The sequence below is a fragment of the Lycorma delicatula genome, chromosome 8, assembly GCF_047948215.1.
Source record: "Lycorma delicatula isolate Av1 chromosome 8, ASM4794821v1, whole genome shotgun sequence".
Lineage (NCBI taxonomy): Eukaryota > Metazoa > Arthropoda > Insecta > Hemiptera > Fulgoridae > Lycorma > Lycorma delicatula.
In genome coordinates, this window is record NC_134462.1 from 119,320,384 (window position 1) to 119,343,124 (window position 22,741).

The 22,741-nt window shown below is 30.4% G+C and overlaps 1 protein-coding gene across 1 annotated transcript in view; it reads left to right on the top strand.

Annotated features, from left to right (window-relative positions):
• Window positions 1-20,582, top strand: part of Hn (phenylalanine hydroxylase) — a 58,997-nt gene extending 38,415 nt beyond the window's left edge. Inside the window, exons 5-8 of the mRNA XM_075372716.1 lie at window positions 315-511; window positions 9,965-10,227; window positions 15,188-15,417; window positions 20,122-20,582. Of these exons, the coding sequence (XP_075228831.1) occupies window positions 315-511; window positions 9,965-10,227; window positions 15,188-15,417; window positions 20,122-20,278 (847 nt within the window). The 3' untranslated portion in view covers window positions 20,279-20,582. The remainder of the gene's footprint in view (window positions 1-314; window positions 512-9,964; window positions 10,228-15,187; window positions 15,418-20,121) is intronic.
• Window positions 20,583-22,741: the final 2,159 nt, after the last annotated feature.

Below are 22,741 nucleotides of genomic sequence, written 5' to 3' on the forward strand. Positions count from 1 at the left end.
GAAATGACATCATTTGACTGTTACATATCAAATATAGGTCTACAGCCCACATCACAATATAAATCAGTGAATAAGCAATCATACAAATGTACTAACTTTTTTGTATTGTTTATTCAAATACATATTGTTTAAAATACATATTCAGATTCAGCATATAAAATAATACACTTACTCCCTTTTCAGTATCAAATTTTATGTTGACCAGTGTAATAAATATACCAAATTATATAGTAAAATGTTAATTAGTAAATAAAATAGTTTTATAGTAAAAAGTCAAAATTATTCTGATATCAATAGTTTATTATTTTTTATAGTGGTCAACCTCTGCCACACATTGATTACACAAAAGAAGAAATAGATACCTGGGGAAAAGTCTTCAGACAGTTAACAGAACTATATCCAACACACGCATGTAAAGAGTTTAATCATGTTTTTCCACTGCTTATTGAAAATTGTGGATACCGTGAAGATAATATTCCTCAGCTGGAGGACATTTCAAACTTTTTAAAAGGTTAGTAACATAATTGGATTCTTTTTTAGATTTAATTCTTGTTATTTATTAGACATATAACTTCCTGAAATTAATCATCAGTCAGTTCTGTTTCTCAAGCATACCTATTTTTTTAATAAAACTGCTTAATACTTTTTTATTTTTCCATATTTAACGTAAGGATGTACAGATTGGTTTTCTTTTATTCCATTTAGCTCAGCCTGATTTCTGTAATACCTTCAAAAACAAAAGTTTATTTAATTGACCTTTTCTTTTTTCTGTTACATTTTCTGATAAAAAACAACCTGGTTCATATTTTCTGATCATAAACCTAGGTGGAAAGTGGTAGAACATGATCTACTACTGCACATTTTAATAATATGACTAATGTACCAGTTAGTTGACAAATTATGATTCTAAAAGAGTGAATATTAGCCTCAAATGACTAGTTTGAGAAGTTAATAAGTCTCAACCAAGAAAGTTAATTCTCTTAACAAAAACAAGGGTAGCAGGAGATTTATGTATCTCCCTACTCATTGCAGAGTCTGGACAAAAGTCTCCCTTGCTGCTGTCTTTCTTTTCATTGGGCAGTTATTTATTTATTTGGCAGTTACATTTTAGTTTGTTTTGTTAATGAATGGAATTATGTATTGCGTTCCTACCCTTTCAACCAGATTGAATTATTTACTGGGGCTGACCTCGGGAAACCAGTTGTGTATATGCTTTGTTCTCCTGGTGTAATCCCCTTTAATCTGTCACCTGAAATCCTTTCGGTGCACATATTTTCTGGCCTAGCAGAAATGTGCCTTTTGGGAGACCCCAGTAGTTGGAGGATGCAATGCACTCTCCTCACCAGAGGGAGTCACATGTGCTAGGAGTGACATAGTTGTAAGGGTCAGGAAAGGTGGATGTTTGGTTGGTGAAACAAAGTTGGGAAGCTTTCTTCACTCGGGCTGAATTCATTACTGCATCTCAGCCATATTCAGGTAGAGCTGGGTTCAAAAAGTAGTAGCTAGTCGATCTTTGTTCTTTTTTCTTCTTTAGCCTGCGTCTCTAAAAACTGGCTGTAAATAATTTATAAACTATAACCTTAAATTATCCCATGACCCTGAAAAGGGCAATACAGGGAAAAGTGCTCGCCTGTTCTCTCTTCTGTGGGGCGACTGCTGAGCTTTTCTTCTGCATTCATCACTGTCCATTGTAGGTCTTCTTCATCTTCTTGGGATGGGAAGAGGTTTGGTTCTTACAATTGATATAGCAATATTCATGTTTGCAATGCAAACAGAGCAATCACCTTATTCCAGTTAGTAAGAAGTGTTCAAAGAAGATTGAAGAAAAAAAAATTTATTTCATCTAGACACATGTACAACTAGGAAGGGTATGCGGGGAACTGCGATCTGAAAAAGATGTCCTTCTGGGTTGTATCACTGTATCCAGTTTGCAGCACCTGTAACAGACCTCTCTTGACTGAGACATTGCTTGCAAATTTTTATGTTGCATCAAATTCTATCTAACCCAGTAATTACTTATGAAATATTTTTAATATTTTAAATATTTTACAAAACATATTTTAGTTTACTACAAAATATTTCATTTTAACTTACAAAAATAATTAGTACAATTTGTTTAGATTATTTATGGTCTGAATTTATGAAGAAATTGAAATTTTACTTAAGATACAGAACTAAACATAAGAGAAAATGCTTAAAGAAAAGAGCTGGCTAGATGAATAATGTAATGCTATAATGTAAAACCTCCAGTATTCAAAATTCTAAAATCTCAATTTGCCAAAACCTTAAGACCTATTCTTAAAAGATCAAAAAACCAGAAAAATAATAAAGAATTCAAAATTTGTAACATCTTAATTTCCTTCTGTGCCTAGTAAGAATGAGAATTTGCATAACATGTTACTTAATTTCAGTTTGTTGTATAAATAAGTTTCAATTGGTTACTTTGTTTCAATAGGTCTGCTGGGCTTTATCATTTTAATAATTTTATGAACTTAAGGAAAATTCAATAGGTACTTCTAAATGATGTAGGTGTGATATGTATCTTTCATGAGTTTGTTATAAGCCAAGAAACTAGACTACATTGATGTAATATAAAGTGAAAACTGAAACCTAAGCAGAGGTTTTACTGTTTTTATATACACAAAATGAACTTTATTATTGAACAGTAAGATTTTGTTCAGTTTATTAGTGTTATGATTACCATAAGTTTATTGTCATTTTCAAACAAAAAACGCACATATAGAAAAGTATTTTAATAAAAAAATAAATTAGTAGTTTGACAAAAATTAAGATTAGTTAATCATTTTGTCTGAATGACAAATTTTATGAGAATTTAAAAAAATGTATGTTATATATATCATAATATATAAATTATTATCTCTTTCTCAGTATTCTTTTTTTAAAAAGGTGCATTCCTTAATTTCAATTTCATTCAAAGACTTTCTTTATGTATATATTGTTGCATGTCCACAATTCAACAAGGATATTGAGAGATTAAAAGACGAAAAAGTTTCTTATAAATACAATTTATTACTTTTAAATAATTTAAAATATATAAAATAGTAATTCAAATATATTCCTTATCAAAATACAGTTCTGATTCACTAAACATTTTAAAATAACTAACAGAAGCTAATATTGGATTAACAATACGATAACAATAGAAAAATCTACAATTCACTTTCAGCAAGTATTATTCACTTTTACTGTTTACAAAAGAACTACTCTACTCTTTATTAATGAATAGAATAAATAATAGAATGAATAATGTCACTTTCACTCCTTTCCACAAATAACTCACCGAACAGCTTCTTGTTTCCAACCACTGTCCAAAATTGAATACTCATGATGCACTCTTTACTTGTTTGTAATGAAATGCTTCTTGCAGTCACTTTTTATCACACACTGCACCAAACTCAAACTTGAAAAAACTAACTACTTTTTTTAACCTCCGGGACCACTGTTAGGTATACCTTCAAAAAATGAGATGAATGACAAGTAGCATGTGAATATGCATGCCTGACCAGGATTCGAACCCAGGACCTCCGGATGAAAGGCCAAGACACTATCACTCATGCCACAGAGGCCGGCATACCTGACCTGCAGTATCAGTACCTGACCATCCTTTTGATCGTTCAACCATAATAATTTTTATTGTCTGTGCTTCTACACTTTCTAGAAAGAATCCCTTTGTTGTTCTTTCTAGATTCTTGTTTCTTTATTTTTTCTCTCTTTCTTCTTTCTGGAAGCTCCTCTACCCTTTACAATATATATATATATATATAATATAATATATATATGTATAATAGTATATCGACATAATATAATTAGCACATTATAATTATAACTAGTTTATTTTACTATAATTTAATTATATATAAAATTTAATTTATAATAATTTCTATTATCAATTAGGGAAAACAGGTACAAAAGGTCAGAATTCATAAATTTTTTATCCACTTTAACAGTTTCAGTTCTATCTCAGCTGTCTACTAACCTTATTATTTTGTAGATATAGTTTGGTACAATCTATTTGTAAGATTTAAATTTTTATTGAAAAACACAAAATAGCAGACAAGAGAAAATGAAACAAAATAGGAAATTTTCCACTTGAACTTTTTTGTTTATTTTTATGTCCTGAATCAGTCCCTTAAATTTGGTCCTCACCACCTCCTGGGACTCTCGGTAAAATTTTCTCAATGTAACTGTTATTATAAATTATAGATTTTAAAGTAATTTTTAGTAAAAAAATTAACAGAAAATATGATGTTAATAAAAAATAGACATCGGAGAATGATTTCATACTAAATATTCAGTTTTGTAACTTAGCACCTTCAGTTGCTTTCCTTGCAATAATTCTTCTTCCTGTTGTTCTTCAAGGAACAATCCCACAGCAGATCACAGAAAATATTTTAGCGATCCATAGGTTATTATAGCATGCACACATAAATATATGAACGTACTTAATTTTGAATTAAAGTGCCTGAGTATCACAGACACCCACTGTGTTATTAAATTGTTATAATAAATGAAAATAAATTTAATCGCTTAAGTTAAACAAATATCTTAGAAAATGGAAGTTAAAAAAGTGATATGTGAATGAATTTTAGCACAAAACAGAAATAAGATCAGTTCATTTGCCTAGTATTCATCGAACAGTTTATTTATAAAGCTCATAAAAAAAGGTTGATGATTACTTTTATGATGTATTGAAAACATTATTTTATAAAATGAATATTTGCGTTTATAAAATTATTATTCCTGTCTTTTTTCAAACATGAAAAACCTAAAAAAAAATAGCTTCTAATAAATAATTTAGTATTTACAATATGTTAAACATGTAATACTTGTAATAAAATAAATATTTATTATGTTGGAATATAATAATTGATGTTAAACTCGACAATAAAAACAAAAGTTCCACAAAATAACACAATATTTAAATTTCATATTTCACTCTATGACTTTATTTTTAAAATATTATACTTTCATGAACTCTTAGCATGCAATTCATGAATTCAGTTTATTGTTATGAAGATAAAACTAGTTCTGTGTATAACTTTTATAAACATAATTTTATTAGGTAATTACACCTGCAAGTGTCCAAATGACTCAAATTATTACTGTATTATTACCTTAATTAATAATTCTTAAAATTACATTAAAGTGGTCCCTTACATAATTTTTTAATACCTTTCTTTGTTTTCTTTTCAAAATTATTATTATTTTTTTTTTAACAAAACAGGTTTTTTTGTTCTCAGACAGATTATTATTACCCAAGTAACAAAAGTAATAAAATTAAAATGCCATGCTGCACTGAGCTATGAAAAAATCACAAAATTTTTAAAAGGGTTATATAAAAACATTTTTACAAATTGTACAGCAAAAAAAAAAAATTAAGCATTGGATTTAAAAAAGGATCACACAAACAGAACATAAAATTAACATTACTCAAAATAACTATCAAAATATGTAAGAATAAAGGTAATGTAATTGTAAAAATAAGTCAGCAGTAAGTAAACATAAATATTGCAAAAAAATGAGTAAAGGGTTCTCTTAAAAAAAAACTGAAAGCATATTAAAGTTTACAAAAATATCTTTCAACATTTAGAGCCATATTTACAATGAGCAATTTTTATTTATGTAATAAATGATGGATGAAACCATTTACAACAGTGAGATAACTCAATTATGAAAAATATTTTTTTGTAAAAAATTATTTATTCATTACCTCTTGGTAACTGCAGTTACCAAGTAACTCGATTACAGCTACCTTAAGTTCTTTTTTTTATGATGTGAACCATAATGAACTTGGCTCAAAGAATCACTCAGTATTATATTAAAACATTTTCAAGGGTTACTTAAATGAACTAAATACTTACTTCATGGTTTATAAATTCTTAATTTTATGTGGTTTGATAAATGAAAATATGTCATTGCATTACTAAGAGAGGAGTAACAACCAAAAAATATGTTTTTGTTTTTTTTTTTAATGACCCGAGATGAAAATATTGCCCTATTCAGAAAAAATGTAGATTTCAAAACATCTATCCATGAACATGTACACTGCCACATATTAATCTGTAACAAGATTATTCAATAGTGTATTTATATGGACAGGGCTCTAAATTATGAACTTGACCTGATTTATGTGTCAAATTATTTTTATAAATCACAATATTTATGTTTCCTTCATAACATGAAATTAATAAACTGGATTGTTTATCACCTGTTTATAAATAAAGTTTAACTTTTGGTACAGATTAAATTGGTTTCTGTATTAAACTTAGCGATTATGATCATAAAACTTTGTAAGTGAATAGAATAAATAATAAATTTATTATTACGACTAATTATTTAATTAATTAATATTGCAATATAATGAATAATAATCGTTATTATGACCTCAGCTTATTTGTTTCATTGAATCTAATATTAATCACAGTGCACAGTGACATTTTAAAATTATTTTTTTTTTTTTAGGCATGATTGTTAAGGTCACAAAAAATTGTTATTGTAATAGTCAAAAAATTATGTAATTATTATAAATAATTGTACTAACATATTATTTCTGTTGTATTTACAGTTATTAGTTTTTATGACAGTTAAATAATGTTGAATCAAAATTAGACACTGAAAATATTCTCTACTGGTTTTTCAATTTTTTTTTTTTTTTAGTCTGTAGGCATCTGATTAGTTATTCTTCATTCCTTTCTGTTCTGTACTAATCTTTTAAGAAGAAAAGCCATGTTTACATCATAATCAGCACTTTACCCCAATATTTTACATTTTTATATAGGTATCAAATAAGAAACAGAATCCCCCCCCTAAGTCGTACCACATAAATACCAGGAGACATTAACTAAGAGAGGACCTCACATCTTTTCATGAATCAATGGATTTCTAGTCAAATTCTACTAAAAACTATTCAGCGAAAAAAGATCAAGTATAAGCCAAAAAGGGCAAATGATGAAAAGTTGATGATTTATGTGTAGAGTAGCAACAAAATGCTCAGAAAAATATTTCTGGCCGACTCTAGGCACCAATTCAAATCTCATTGTTCTTTCTAGCCAAAGTCTCTTGGAAGAATAAAGCCAACAGAGCTGCCCAAGCAAGTTGCACAAATGTTAAAAACTTAAATTCTAGTTCCCTGAATCTTTTGGAGGCAAAGAGCCTAAACTTACGTAGCACCAAAAAGATGCAGAGATTAAGAGTAAGAGAAGAAATGGATAGTGAGACATTATATCCACTGAAGGATCATGAAAAAACAAAAGTCAATACAAAGGAGCTAAATGCCCTTTCAAACAGTGGATTAGTAGTAGTAAGATGATACCCATTCTGCCCACAATTCTGTAGGAGATTGAGGTACATTTACCCAGGATGAGAGTATCACATTGTTGACCACCGATTATATGTAGGCAGCTCAAAAGTTTCTGCTGTGATGAATTGCTTTGCCTTTAAGTCCTAAACAGCTTTTTGAAAAAAGACTTTAGTTTCCTTAAGAAAGGTCAGTTCTAAGAAAAGGTGAGAACCCATCTCTTGAACTTTGCTGCAGTACCAAACCAAATTACAAACTGTTCGGCTAGAAAAATCCCCCCCATTATTAAAATATCTATTTGGGTACAACTAATACTTGTTTTGCCTAAGGTTCATTGTCCACAATTATCCTTATAAAATATAAAAATTTTAAAAACCCTTAAAAACTATTAATTTAGATTATTTTTTTTTTACAAACTAAAAATTGTTATGTTATACAAACATACAAATTGTGCGAGTTGAATATGAAGTTCATTTAATATGCAATTTGATTATTTGATTGCTTTATCCCTCCCAAACAAAACCCAAACCACCATTTGGACCAGGTCCTTTATTATTTATAATCTTTTCATCTATATGCTTGTAGAATTTATCAAGTAATGTTAAAAGTCTGATTTTTTAATTAGTCTTGTACTATGTTTAAAAAGTAGTAAACAGTTTATAAATTGACTACAGTATCCTTTATTTCAAGTCCTGATTGCTAACAAATTGGTGTTGGGAGTACTGTATGCATTTACTCAACCCCTTGATGCCAATTGATCACTGACATTTGTTATTAAGTGTTGAAACTGTACAGTAGTTCTCATTTTATACTGTGCAGATTTACTTATTTTTGCATTGCAGTCTTACTTTCCCATCAAGAACAGCTTGATTTTAAAGCAGATCAAGAAGATTTATAAACCCTCATCAGCCTCAGATCCCACATTTTACATTCTTCTTTTTGCTTTTCTTCTTCACCTGTGAGTAGTTGAATTGCGACATAACAATTGACTAATGTCAACCATTCAAGTTACTTCTTTAATCATTGTGTGTCGGATTCCACAAAGTTATCTTTATCTATATAATTCAATTAATGCTAAAGAAACTATGTTATTTCTCTTCATGATAAATAAATACAATAACAAATAAATACATTAATAAATAAATAAAACTATAGTATGTATTGAAGAAAGTTTGTCGAGGATGGATAAAATTACTTACAGGATTGAAAGCCAACACTGAATTGATGTACACACTTTCTATTTCAGTCACCAAACATCCTTTAATGTGATCAGCATTTACTACCTGGACAATGAGCTTGAACCAAGGTCAATGAATGTGTTAGATCTCTTCCATTCCACCATATCTTCTACTCACATATAACCAACCATGCCAACAATTCCATTAGTTAGTGTTAGTTGGCTTTGTTTACAAAATTTGAGCTAAATTAGTCTTAATGTTTTCAGAAGCTTTTGTAGTAATTTTCAATGACTCCTGTCATTATTCTCATTATATCAGCTATGTTTCTGCTGGTAGTTTTTAATTTATTAAGGTGCACTTAGAATGTGGTTAGTAATTATGTTGGATTTGACATATGTCTGACCATTCATTACCTCATTATTGAATGTTTGCATATCTCATAATATTTATATATGTTAACTTTGAACATTGTGAAATATATAAATACAAAACAAAACACAATAAAGAAGTACTAAATGAACAGACACAATGGAAATCCTAACACACTTTTTGTCTATATTCTAAATATGTATCTACCTCTCTCTTTGTCTGTTTAGTGTCCAGAACACAAGATATTACCTCAGAGAATGAATGAGGATGGTATGTATGAATGTAAATGAAGTGTAGCCTCAGGTAACCATTCCTAAGATGTGTGGTTAATTGAAATCTAACCACCAAAGAACATTGGTATTGATTTAACAAATGTATCTGCCTGACTTAAAAAAACAAAACTGATAGCAGCAGCATCAACTGATGTATTAAATTATGTTTTGTTTGTTCAGTAAAAAGCTTATTTTAAATAATTTTCATTTCCATCATGAAAAAAAAAATAGAAAAAACCTGTAATTGTTATACTCATAGTTTCTGATATAATCCAACTGAATCCAAAATTTTTATGAGGTTACTCAAATAAGACAAGTGATTTGCTACTATTTTAGATGTGATTATGATTTAATTTTGCTAATATAGTGAAATAAGAAAGAAATGCCAGTAAACTATACTGCCACACTTGATTATAATTAATTATTTCATATGGTTGTTAAATAGAGTGTTAAAATCTGAATGTAGGTTACGTATGATCCCTATCTGAATCAAATAAAACGATAAATTCATATTAGTCTGTTATTGAATTAATTAATGCTTAAAATTGGAAATGGAGTCTAGAGATAAATACTGAGATAAACGTGAACTTAGTACACGTAAACTGTATTTACACACTGTATTTAAACTGTGTTTGTACATTGTAACTTAGTAAACTGTATTTAGTTTCTGTGATGTCTCTGATTCATTGCCATTACATACATACTTCTTAGTGAACCACAGCAGGTTTACTAAAGAAAGTGAGGAATGAGGTGGTTTTCTAAGTGTTTTTATATACCCGTGGGTTGCTGTTTTAGTAATTATTTTTTTCTTTTTCTTTTTTTTACAGATAGTACTGGTTTCATGTTAAGACCAGTTACTGGATTATTATCATCTCGTGATTTCCTTGCTGGACTGGCATTCAGAGTATTCCATTCAACACAATATATAAGACATGCTAGTACACCGTATTATACTCCAGAACCAGATGTATGTCATGAGCTTCTAGGTCATGTACCTTTATTTGCTGACCAAGAGTTTGCTCAATTTTCTCAAGAAATTGGATTAGCTTCACTAGGAGCTCCAGATGATTATGTAGAAAAACTTGCTACGGTTGGTTTTGTTTGTTAATAAAAAATAATATTTTATTTAACATAAAACAACATAGAGTGAATTCAAGAACTTTATACACAAAGTAAAAATAAAGAAGTAAATGTACATTTCAATCATTAAACAATCACCTTCAGCATTTAAAATGGAATTAGTAAAATAACTTAATAGTAATGGTAAACTGTTTTGCTTGCTAATCTTTTGCTTTCTGTTTGGGTTACTTATTGTGAGAATTTATTTTTACTTTTTTGTAGATTTTTTATTTTGTAAATACAGATAATTTTTTTTTTTCACAAGTTTGTTTTTATATATTTGCTTTTGTATTTAATATACATATTTTTTTTTAATACTTTTAAAACCACTGATGATGATTGTTTAACAGTTTAAATAAGCATTAGTTTCCTTCTTTTACTTTGTGTGCATGATTAATGAGCACTTTTTGGCATTTATTCCATTAACTGTTGAACTGAGTTCACTTTGTACAAAAAAAAGAATTTTCATAGACCTAAAAATAATTGTTTATTTGGAAAAATAGTTCCTGCGTGTTATCTTCTGTAGTGTTTGTATTCATCTAATCATTCACACCTATGGAATGATGTAAATTTGTCTAACTCCCCATTTATCTAGATCACTGGCATGATTACTTAGTTTTGAAATACAGTGAAAAAATATTCAACAAGTAGCAGATATTATTACTTTCACAATTTGTTCCTCAATTTCTACAAATATTCTTTGAAAATAGTCTTACCTGAAGATAATCATTTCTTCCCCCAGATTGTCATCTTTTTGTTCAGTTCAGTTTAATTATGCTTCAGTTCAACTACATTTCTGTCAAATAGTTAAAACAATTTTTTTTTTTTACTTTATTTTTTAATTTGAAGTGGCATTGACTGTTATGGTTAGAAAAATAAAATTATACAATTTTTCTTGGTAGTAATAAGATTTTATTTCCAAAAAAGTTCTGATATTTTTTAATTTCTAATCACCTAAAAAACAAACACCGTAGCATCTACTGAAACTGCAATCTGCATTCCTTAACTTTAGTGAGGTTTAGGAATTGGTTTATTGGAAAATTATTCTTCCTTCACATCTTTGATTTCTAGAATCCTCTATTCTTATTAATTCTTGATGTTAATCAAGATAACTAAGATCTACTCGTGTCCCAGGTCAGGTTAGGTCAACCCACGTAAAGTTTGAACTGAGATTAATTCTGCACAGGCTAAAATCTTATGTAAAATTACCACTTCAGTGTTGATTAAAAAGAGATGGGCCCTGTTTTACACACATCAAAATGTTTTAATTTAGAGAATGGTAACTTTCATCAGTGGCTAATATTTTGTTGTAGTTGAATTACTCTATAAATAATTTTAATTAACTCAAAAATATAAAATGGTTATTTGTGGCCATCATTATTATTATTAAACAATCAGTAATAGATCCTAGGAAATTAATTTTTTTTTAAATCCAAACACTTATGAATAAAAGAAAAAACATTTAAAGACAATAATTAACTAAATTGACAATGCTTACAAAAAAAAGGCTATTTCTATCTCTATCCATGAAATGAAAATAACTGTTGTTTAAAAAATCATTTTAGACAATATCAATAACAAGTGGAAATTTAGCTAAAAAAAAGGTTTAAAGCAAACAAACTTTGAACTTGGATTGCTCACAGTGGTTGTTTTATTGAATGATTTCCTCAGTATCTAATGATGATGTTTTTTTTTTTTAACAATCATAATGGCCATCTAATTTTATATTTTAATTACATTTTGTTGGCAAGTGTTTTTTTAAGTATTTTCTGTTTTTTTCTTTTTTAATCTCTTGATTTATGCATAAATTGTGATTCAAGCTTGAATATAATGAAATAGGGGTTCTGGTGAAAAACCCCTATTCATTTAATTCATCTAATAGTCATAACACTCCATTACTAGCGCTGGATCTAAGAGATCCACATTCACCTTTTGTTATCACCTTCTACAAGTTTATGGGTAGTTGAGCCCACTCCTCTCTTATCTTCTTACTAGGGAGAGTTTTACCTGCCACTCCATCAGTCACCTTCGCGAGGTTCATATTGTACCACTCAAAGGCTGGTGGATCTGTCAGTTTCAATGCCACCAAATAAATCAGTATTTTAAACCATTTTAATTTTTTAAATTTTGGTATATATTTTTGCAATACATAGGGGTATATATTTAGTGAATCCATTTTGACTGTTGTACAATTTTTTGGTGCCATATGTTGTCCCGGATCTGTCAGATCCAGTGCCATCATTCGCATTATTTTTCGAATCCACGCATTTTTACTTACATGTACTTTTAATTTTTCAACTAAAATTATGATCTTCCCTGAGTATTAATGGTTTATTGCCCAATAAAGCAAATTTTTAATGCTTTGTTAATGGCTCTTTCATTGTTACATAAATGTCATGGCCTTGGAAAAATTTTTCAGCCTGTACAATCTGAAAGATGTAGCAGAAATTCATGAATTGTTATTTGATGACAACTAACTAACACCAGGTACTTCATTCAGTAGTGAAAGAGTCAATGATTTACAAGAAGAGGATTGTGACACAGATTCATCACAAGAAATAGAAGAGTGAGAAGAAGATTCAAATATTGAACAAAGTGATATTGGAGAAGAAGAAAGTTTTGAGGATGAAGAAGAGAAGGGCTTCTTTGTTTGTAACCAGAAGCAAAAGAGTAAGATAATTGAATCAGTTTCCTAGAAAATGGCTCCCTACACCAACCGCAAAAACATAATTTGTTGACAAGGCTTCCTAACAACTAACAACACTGAAATAAAAGCATTTACTGGGGTTTTATACTTACTTGGACTATATAAAGGAGGAAGGCTGAACTTTGAAGATGTGTGGGATTCTGTTGGATTTTGTATTGAAATCTTCCAATTAACAATGAGCCTTCAAAAGTTCCATTTTCTACTTTGAAAATCAGATTTGATGACCAAGAGCCTCGACTACAATGAAAAAAGTAGACCATCTAGCATCCATACGAGACTTATTCAATAAATTTTTAAAGCATTGCCTTTCGTGTTATTCTAATTTGTTGGCGCTAATGTCACTATAGATAAAAGGCTTGAGGCATTCAGAGGCAGATGCTCATTTATCTAATACATTCCGTCTAAGCCAGCCAAATACTGGATAAAATTATTTGCTGAAGTTGATTCCAAAATGTTCTACCTCTGCTCTTGAAATTTACATAGGTAAACAATCGGAAGGGCCGTATGAAGTGAGTAATAAAAATACCGGTGTGGTGAAGTGACTCGTTGTTTCTATTCAAAACTCTGGCTGTAATATGACTGTCAATAATTGGTTTAGTGATGTATCTCTTCTTCAAGATCTATTGGAAAGCTCATGGCGTGAGTGGTAGTGTCTCGGCCCTTTCATCCGGAGGTCCCAGGTTCGAATCCCAGTCAGGCATGGCATTTTCGCACACTACAAAAATTGTCATCATCTCATCCTCTGAATCATTACTTAATGGTAGTCCCAGAGAAGAAAAAAAAATCTATTGGAAAAAACTTTGCTTATCTTTTGTAGGAACAATAAGGAAAAACAAGTGGCAAATCCGTAAAGAAATGAAGGAAATCAAACATAGAGATATTTTCACAACCATTTTTGTGTTCAGAAAAGAAGAAACTATGGTGTCATAAGTTCCAAAAAATAAGAGTGTTAAAAAAATTTAATATTGATCTTTGGTTTGCACTTCAATAATGTAATCGATAAAACCACAGGTGAAAAACAAAAACTTGAAGTTACAACATAAAAAAAATGAATAAAATTGGAGTCGACATGATGAAGAAGATGTGTTCTTCTCATATTGTGCAAAGAGGAACAAGGAGATGGTCGATAATAATAATCTCTTCATCGTTAAAAATGGCTGGAATGAATTCCCTAGTTATTTTCTTGGGAAACGGCAATGTTGTGTCTAGACGTCGATTACTTCTAAGAAAGCTGGGAAGGGAACTAATTAACGAACAATTGGTGATACAGTTGCTGATCCCTAACCTACCTCGACCAATTTCTGGAGAATTCAAGAAATTTTGCCTGCAAGTCTTCAACCCGAGAATGGTGGTGGCGGCAACTCCTCAATCAGTGTCTTCAACACAAGAAAGTGTTGCCGCCCTTGTCCGGGATTGAAGACAAGAAGACTAACTAAATATAATTTCAAATTCTGTAGCCAATATTTGTGCCTACAATACTGTTATTTTATTTGCTCAGATGACTGTGATTTGGACATCCAACAAAACCAAGAGGACACAGTGACTGAGAGACATAATAATTTAATCATAGTCATAAGGAAATTGGTGATATCAAGTGCAATTAAGTGAGGGTCATTCTAGTGTTCTGCAATAACTTTTAAATTACTTTTTATTTTCTAAATACAATTATTTAATTACCTAAGTCATTTTTCAAGATTTGTTCAAGAAAAAATGTTTTTATGTTTAAATTTATATTTTTACAAGTAAAAATTTTATATTATTTGATCACATATATTCTATCACCTTTATCCAGATAATATATGTATTTGTGAGCAGATGATCCATTTTCGGTTGTGAATCTCACAGACGCTATGCCACCATTGGTATTACTCTAGAGGCGCCACTATCAGAATATTTAATGAGTATGTTATACTCATTTAGTTATATTTAATATAATTAAATAATGAATACAAAATCTTTCATTTTTTATTATTTAATAAAAATGAGGACAGCTAAAAATTGTTGACATGATCTAAATATCATAAGTTTTAAAAAAAGCATAAAATTTCAAAAAATATTAATTTTTTAATAAATTAATTGAAATAAAAATTTGTTCAAACTATGAGGCAGATATTTTACAGCAATGATTAACTTTAAAAAAAATTTATATATTAATTCAACTATTTTATTGTTTTTTTTTTTACAAAACATTTTTATTAATGCTTTTTGTACTATATTGTTACAGTGCTACTGGTTCACTGTTGAATTTGGACTCTGTCGTCAAGGTGATCAAGTAAAAGCATATGGTGCAGGACTTTTATCATCATTTGGAGAACTGGAATACTGCCTTAGTGATAAACCTGTACTAAAAGAATTTGATCCCCCTAAAACAGCTTTACAGAAATATCCAATAACTGAATACCAACCAATATACTATGTTGCTGAGAGTTTCGAAGACGCTAAAGAAAAAATTATGTAAGTAAATTTTATTACAGCCAATTTAAATGAAATTTAATATGATAGTTGTAGTATTTATATTACTGCTTGTAATCTTTGTGCATTACAAGTCCTCTTTTTCTGGTATTTGTATTTTCACTGCTGTGTTAGAGGATGCATCTAGTAAGCTTTGCTTTTTTTATCTTGTAAATTTTCATCTCTTTTAACATTAGCTGTCAGTCATTGATATAATTATTTGTGTTATTTAGCAGTTTTATGAGCTGTAAAAACAAACAAGATGTAACCAATCTTGGGTACCAGTTCTCTATGTTCAGAATCAAAACATGGTACCAAATTAAATATCAAAAAATAGTTGTAAAATATGGTTCAGAATATCTGTATACACTATCAAAGTATCGATTCTGTGTGGTGAAAATGGTAAAAATTACAGTACATTTTTAATTTTTTACTAATTACCAAGCACCTCTATTAAACACAATGGAAATCAAGGAGAAAATAGGACGCCTCAGAGTAAGTACTCATACAGGATATATGTGGCAAGTATCAGCCAATGTGTTAGGGCTGATTTTTCACTTATTTTTATAACACAGATTAATACTATGAGAGCATCATTAGCAAAATTTGAAAGCAAGTAGTTCAAGATTATAACAGTCTCTAGGTTGCCTGAAGTTCTCATTTTATCACTTATTATGGTATGTTGCGTACCATAGAAATATAGAAATCTTTATAATAAATATAAATTAGAAATATTTGTAATAACACATACAGGAATTGGTATTTAACATTATGAAATATACATAAACATGATTACTAAACACACAGACAAGAGTTTAAATCAACACGCCTTTATAAATTCATGTCTAACTAGTTAGACAAAGTTGAATAGTTAACTAGTTTAACTACTGACATTAAAAATCAGCTGACACCAGGGTGAGAACAATACTGGAGGCTCTCGGATTGATTGAAGGCTTTCTAATGTTAGTTTTTTAAACTGTATTTAACAAAAATGTGGTTCAATTTGAGGTTTAAATAAAAAAATTTAATGCTGAACTAAAATAATTCAAAGTTTTGTTTGATAATATTCTGTTTTTCAAAATACTATATTAATCATCTGTTCAGTCCTTCTGGCAATTAAATATTCTTATACAATTTTAACATTAAAGAATCGAATAATAAGCATCATCATAGCAATAAAATTAGTATAAATTATTAATTAATTATAGAAAAACATTTACTGCTTTTTTCTTTTTAAACTTCACAAATGGTTTTGCAGTATGCACTGCTTCATCAGTTGAACCATATAAAATAAAATTAGTCTAATGTTAAAACTTTAGGGAGATATTCTCAGTAAATGAGCAATTTAAAAGCCAATCAACAGTCTATAAGATCATTACTGTCAGCCTCTGTGGCACGAGTGGTAGCATCTCGGCCTTTCATCCAGAGGTCCTGGGTTCAAATTTTGGTCAGGCATGGCAGATCACATGCTACAAAAATTGTCATTCATCTCATCCTCTGAAGCAATACCTAATGGTGGGTTCTGAAGGTTAAAAGAGAAAAAGTTTAAAGATCATTACTATTGCCATCTGACAGTTACGAATTTAATTAAATTATATTAATAAATTCAACTAATTGGGTTATGATTCACAGAACTAGTGTTTTTTTTATTTGTGTTTTTATGCTTAAATGTGAGTTTTTTACTCAAGTCAGTGATTATTTTTTTCATTATTGCCATTATTAACAGCGATATATTTTATTAAAATGAATTTGTTGTTTAATTCAAATATTTAAAAGTATTATTTTCTAAATATTTTAAAACTCTGTGAATCATAACCCTATTAGTTGAAATTTTTTGGTGATGAATATGTACAGATTTATTATTTATGGTTATTATGAGAAGTATGGGTTTTCCATCCCATACTAATCACTAGATTAATACAATTAAAAAATGATTCGCACTACATACCCATAACATATAATAAGACTACATACATAATAATTAAAACACAACCTTATTCTACAAAATAGCATCAAGAACAAATAATAAAAAATTAAATATAATGATTAATAACAATAAATGTATTACAAATAGCACTTATAACAAAGCAGATATATGTAAAATAATATGTTCTGATAATTATGATAAATTTTACATAGGTATGACAAACAGGACATTTAAAAAGGGATTTTAAGAACATCTACAATATAGAAAACAAAAATCTAATTATGGAGACCACATACACGAAAATAAACTCACATCAAAATCAGAAAATGTATAAACACTAAAAAACAAACGATAAATAATCAATAATCCAACCTCTTGAAAAATACATATAATAAAAAAAAAAATAATAATACAATTTTATTATAATTGTACAAGTAAAATTTGATAATGATGAATGGATCTGGGAAATAATAAAATTTATTTAAATAATTTAGTTAAATTCATAACTGCCAGATGGCAATATAATAGCCGGCCTCCGTGGTGTAAATAGTAGCACCTCGGCCTTTCATCCTAAGGTCCCATATTTGAATCCTGGTCAGGCGTGGAATTTTCACACGCTACAAAAATTGTCATTCATATCATCCTCTGAAGCAATATCTAAGTGGTCCCGTAGGTTAAAGAAAAAAAAAGATGGCAATATAATGGATCTTATAGACTGTTGATCGGTTTTTAAACTGCTTATTGACTGAGAGTACCTTTAAAGTTTTAACATTTGACTAATTTTATAATATGATTCAGCTGATGAAGCAGAGCATACTGTGAAAATATTTGTGAAGTTTAAAAAAAGCAGTAAGTGCTTTTCTTTAATTAATTGTTTACAATTTTAACATTGTATGTTATCTAACTCATACCATAACGAGGCACCACCCTCATTAACAACAGACACTAATAAGAGTCTGTTAGATGCAACATGAATTTTTTAATTAAGATGTCATGGTTATCAAGGTCTGATAAATTGTTTAAAAATGTTACAAGGCTGAAAAAAAAGGTGTTCAGCTTTGTATAACATTTTGTCTTCAGAAAGTGAACCTGAAATAAATAAAATATTAACTTAAAATTATTGTACATCATGCTAAATTAATTTCATCAAACCGACTAGATATATCTATCATTCATAATTAATTAAATTAGAGTTGTCAGTTATTAATCAATGGTTACTGTTTATGTAATAGGAATAAGTGACATTAAAACTATTTTTTTTTTACTCATAAGTTTCATCAGCTTGTGAAATAAATGGCAACTACATTGGGGCTGACTTATTATAAATTTTCAGATCCTACAGAACCTAGAACCTTTACTGCAGTCATCAAGCATGCTGCACATTATAGTGATTTTTTTATACATATATTTTTATAACATTTAAATTTTAGAGGTGATTTCAAGTCAACAGCCTAATCTGTGAAATTCCCATATTAACACAAAAATTAGGTGAATTAAAGTATGATAAATAAATGGATGAGGTGACTGTACATTTACATCACTGGTGATATCCTATAGACTGACATCAGGAGAGTATCTCATCATAAAAATCCTGCCAAATCCCTCCTGACCAAGTAATCATCAGAATACAAAAAAAAGAACCAATAGAATTACGCTTTAGTACAGATAGATCATGATTTGATTGTGTTCCACATAGAAAGACACCTGTTTAACTGCAGTACTATCGAGACACTAGATCAGTGACTGCCAAATTGTAATTAGGAAAAACATTTTATAAGGCTATAAATATCTTCTTTTTTAAGATAATATGAATATGAGAATGGAATTGTTTACTAGAATTCTTGTATTCTCTCAACCTTGTTTTAAATAACTCTTCTTTCCTAACTATCATTTCATGCAATTGTTCTAATAGAGAAATCCAGCTGCCGTGAATACACAATGACACACTCCGAGTTAGAGGTTTACCTCATATTACCTGAAATTTGTAATTTGTGAATTTGTTGCATTGTTCCACAGTCAAAAGAAACACATTAATTTGTTGATTTCTGTATTTATTTTTATAACGACTGTGAACCATTTAAGACAGATTTAAAGATACAAGAGGTACCAATTGTGTTACTTTCTCTGAGAGTTTTGATGTTTAATACACAGCCAGTCTGTAAAGTGAACAAAGTAAGGTGTCTTGTACATAGTTTATATTACCTTCAACATTACAACACCCTTGGCAATCTGATTTGAAACAGTACATATTTCATTCAGTTAAATCACTTCACTCTTCAAATCCCCTAGTAAGTCTAACCTGGAATGCTTATTATTCTCGAGAATTGATATTCTATGTTTCAAAACAATTTGTGATTTATGTCAGGTAGCACACAGCCATTAAAATGATAGCCCTTAACAAAAGATAAAAAACATAGTATATAACATTTTCTTGTTAAAAAGTGGATCATAATTTTGAATGAAAGTTTTTATAGAAGGAATAAACAATAATATATATACAAATTATTTGTACACTAGTAATTCTACACTTATTGTACTTGCAATACTTGATTAATTTACACAATAAATTGTACTAATATTTAAAAACAGATTAATAAAAAGGTAGGTTAATATTAAGGTCATTAGTAATAAAAAAGACATTACCAAAATTTTTATATGATCAAAATTTTAATGTAGCCATACAAAATAAAATCTCTAATTTTCTTTAATATTTATTTATTTATGAAATTAAAAAAAGCTATTCTTCATTTTGAAATATTTTCTCTTTTCTTTTGTTGCAGAAAATATTCACAAACCATTCCACGTCAATTTGGAGTATGCTACAAGCCTTATACTCAAAGCGTAGAAATAATCGATTCTAAACCTCAAATACAAAATATTATTAGTGGTATAAGTTGTCAGTTGAATATTTTAAGTGATGCTATTAAAAAATTGTAATAAATAATTATAATGTTTATTTAAGATTAAGGAAGTACAAATACAATAATAATATATATTTATATTTATTACTAAGCTGAGCATTTGTTTTACAAATGAGTTTGCTGTTTATATATATATATATATAAAACAGCTTTCAATTGTAGACTTTTGTAGCTTAAAACAAATTGTTATGCTAAATATTGTGATGTAATAATTTTAAGCCTAATTTAATATATAAGAAAAGTTATATTTAACATTGTTATTATTACTATTGCTACTGTTAACTGTATTTAATGGTTTTAATTATAATCTCTTAAACATTTCTCTTTTTTTTTAATTATTTAAAAAACTATGTATTTTAAAGAAAGAACATTTTGTGGGTTAAAAAATATTGTAAATAAGTTTTTTGTTGATGTAAGATGTATTTTACAAAACAGTTTTTCTGTTAATTGCAAAGTACTTGACAGAAAATTATATTTTTTATATATTCATAGGTAAGTAGCAGTTGTAAGTTTTCATGATGTAATATAAAAACTGTTTAATTTCTATTTGATATATTTTAACTGAAACACTATTAAACTTCTATAACATAAACAATTTTTTGAGACTAATTTGTGGGCCTGTAAATTTCTCCAGAGATTTTTATATTGCCCAATTGCTGCGTTTAAATCAAAAGAGAAATTTTTTTTTTAATTTATAGACTAATTTATAGAATTATAACAGTAATTTCTCACTTCCTGCTCTCCATCTACCTTGATTCTGAAATTCCACTTCCTGTGTCACCTCTCCTCTGCACCTGAGAAAATTTACTATTGCTATCGTCTTCTCAATCTTCAATTGTCTCTCCTAAAAATTGGTTGCCAGTAGCAAAAATTTCAACACTTATATCTGCCAGATATGTCCACACCAGACTAGATGCTTTTTATAAACAGAACCTAGTTAAACAGGATCACTTCTTGGCCTCTGGCCTCGTGCTGTATAACTTGTGTTTACTGCTACCGGTAGCGATTTGCTTCTACAAGTGCAGCGTTCCTACATTCACATCATCAGGGCTGACAACTGTGTTACTGTGGAATTTAGGCTACACAGCTGCGTAGTGTGTTGCAGGAGTGCCATTGTCGACTAAGTAAGGACGTTTCCTTTGTGTTGCATCGTGTCCCCGTTCTTAGGTTCATGAGGCCAATAATCTTTTCGGTCCTCTGGCAGGTTCAGGAAGCAACTTTCGCTCCGACCTCGCCGGTGGTCTGATCTAGGAGCTTTTAGCTTTTGACGTTTTGAGCAAGGCTACATGAGAACAGGTGGCCTTGCTTGGGATAGTTTACTGCTAGACACTCACCTTGCCTTGTGTTAGATGATAACTGCGTTCTGCATCTGCGTTCAGACTGTTACTGTAGTGGCTGGCAGTACAGTCGGTGTTTTTTTTTTCAGATGCTATGGAGCAATCCGAGAGAGAATGCTTAGAGGATCTTGTTGGCATAGACAAGGACCTGGTTGCTGGCGACCCCTTTCTGCCGAGAAGGTCACTCAGTAGGTCTCCTCGAAGCAGTACTGCGCCCAAGTACACCGGCGGATTGCACTAAAAATCCTGCCAAAACCTCCGCTACGAGCTGTGCGGGGAAGACTGTGGCTGAAACCGTGAAGGGAGTGCGCGGTAGTGGAGGGAAAATCAAGGACGAAGGGCGGCTCCCCACGAAGTCGAGGAAAGTGGAATCCGGTGACGTGGTGATCGACTCGGTGCGGGAGGTCCCCGGGGTGAAGCCTGCTGTGAGGCAGGTGAGCTCCGGATCCGACTGTATTGGGCGGATCGAGGAGATGTGATCCGAATGGTTCAGTCTCCTCTAAGAAAGAGTCGCGTGTGGCAGTGGAGTTTCGACAGATGGTCGATGGCTTTTTAAGTGAATGTAACTTGATGGTTGTGGGTCTGGCATTAAAATGCGAGGGAATCCAAGGCGCCAAACTTGCCCTGGATTCAATAGTTTTGCGACTATCAGGGAAGGTCAATCAGGCTGTAGAGGGAGTTTGGGGTTTCAAACCGGTGACGGGTGAGGCTCTGGGGAACTCCAGAAATCCATTCAACGGGTGGAAGAGCAGGTTAGGAAGGTTAGGAGGTCTTTCGCCACAGTTGCTGCCACGTCTACGCCTAAGCGGGTTGATCCACCACCGCTAGTTCAGACGTCGGCGGCCAATATTAAGTGGGCTACTGTCAAGGTAGTCACGTTTAAACTTGGTTTAAACCAATCCCTTCCCTGGCTCACGGGCTGTGAATCGCGTAGATATAGACCAAGTGGTTTCTCGAATGGCACTGAAAAAGGCACCGGGGATTGACCAACTTAACGCGGATATTTTGTTCTATCTACTACCTGACATAAGAGAGCCGCTTGGCAGGCTGTTCTTGGGGTACCTACTGCTTCCCGACATGTTGGAAAGTGGCTTTGGTGAGGATGCTCTTAAAACCAGGGAAGGATCCTAGTTATTGACCCA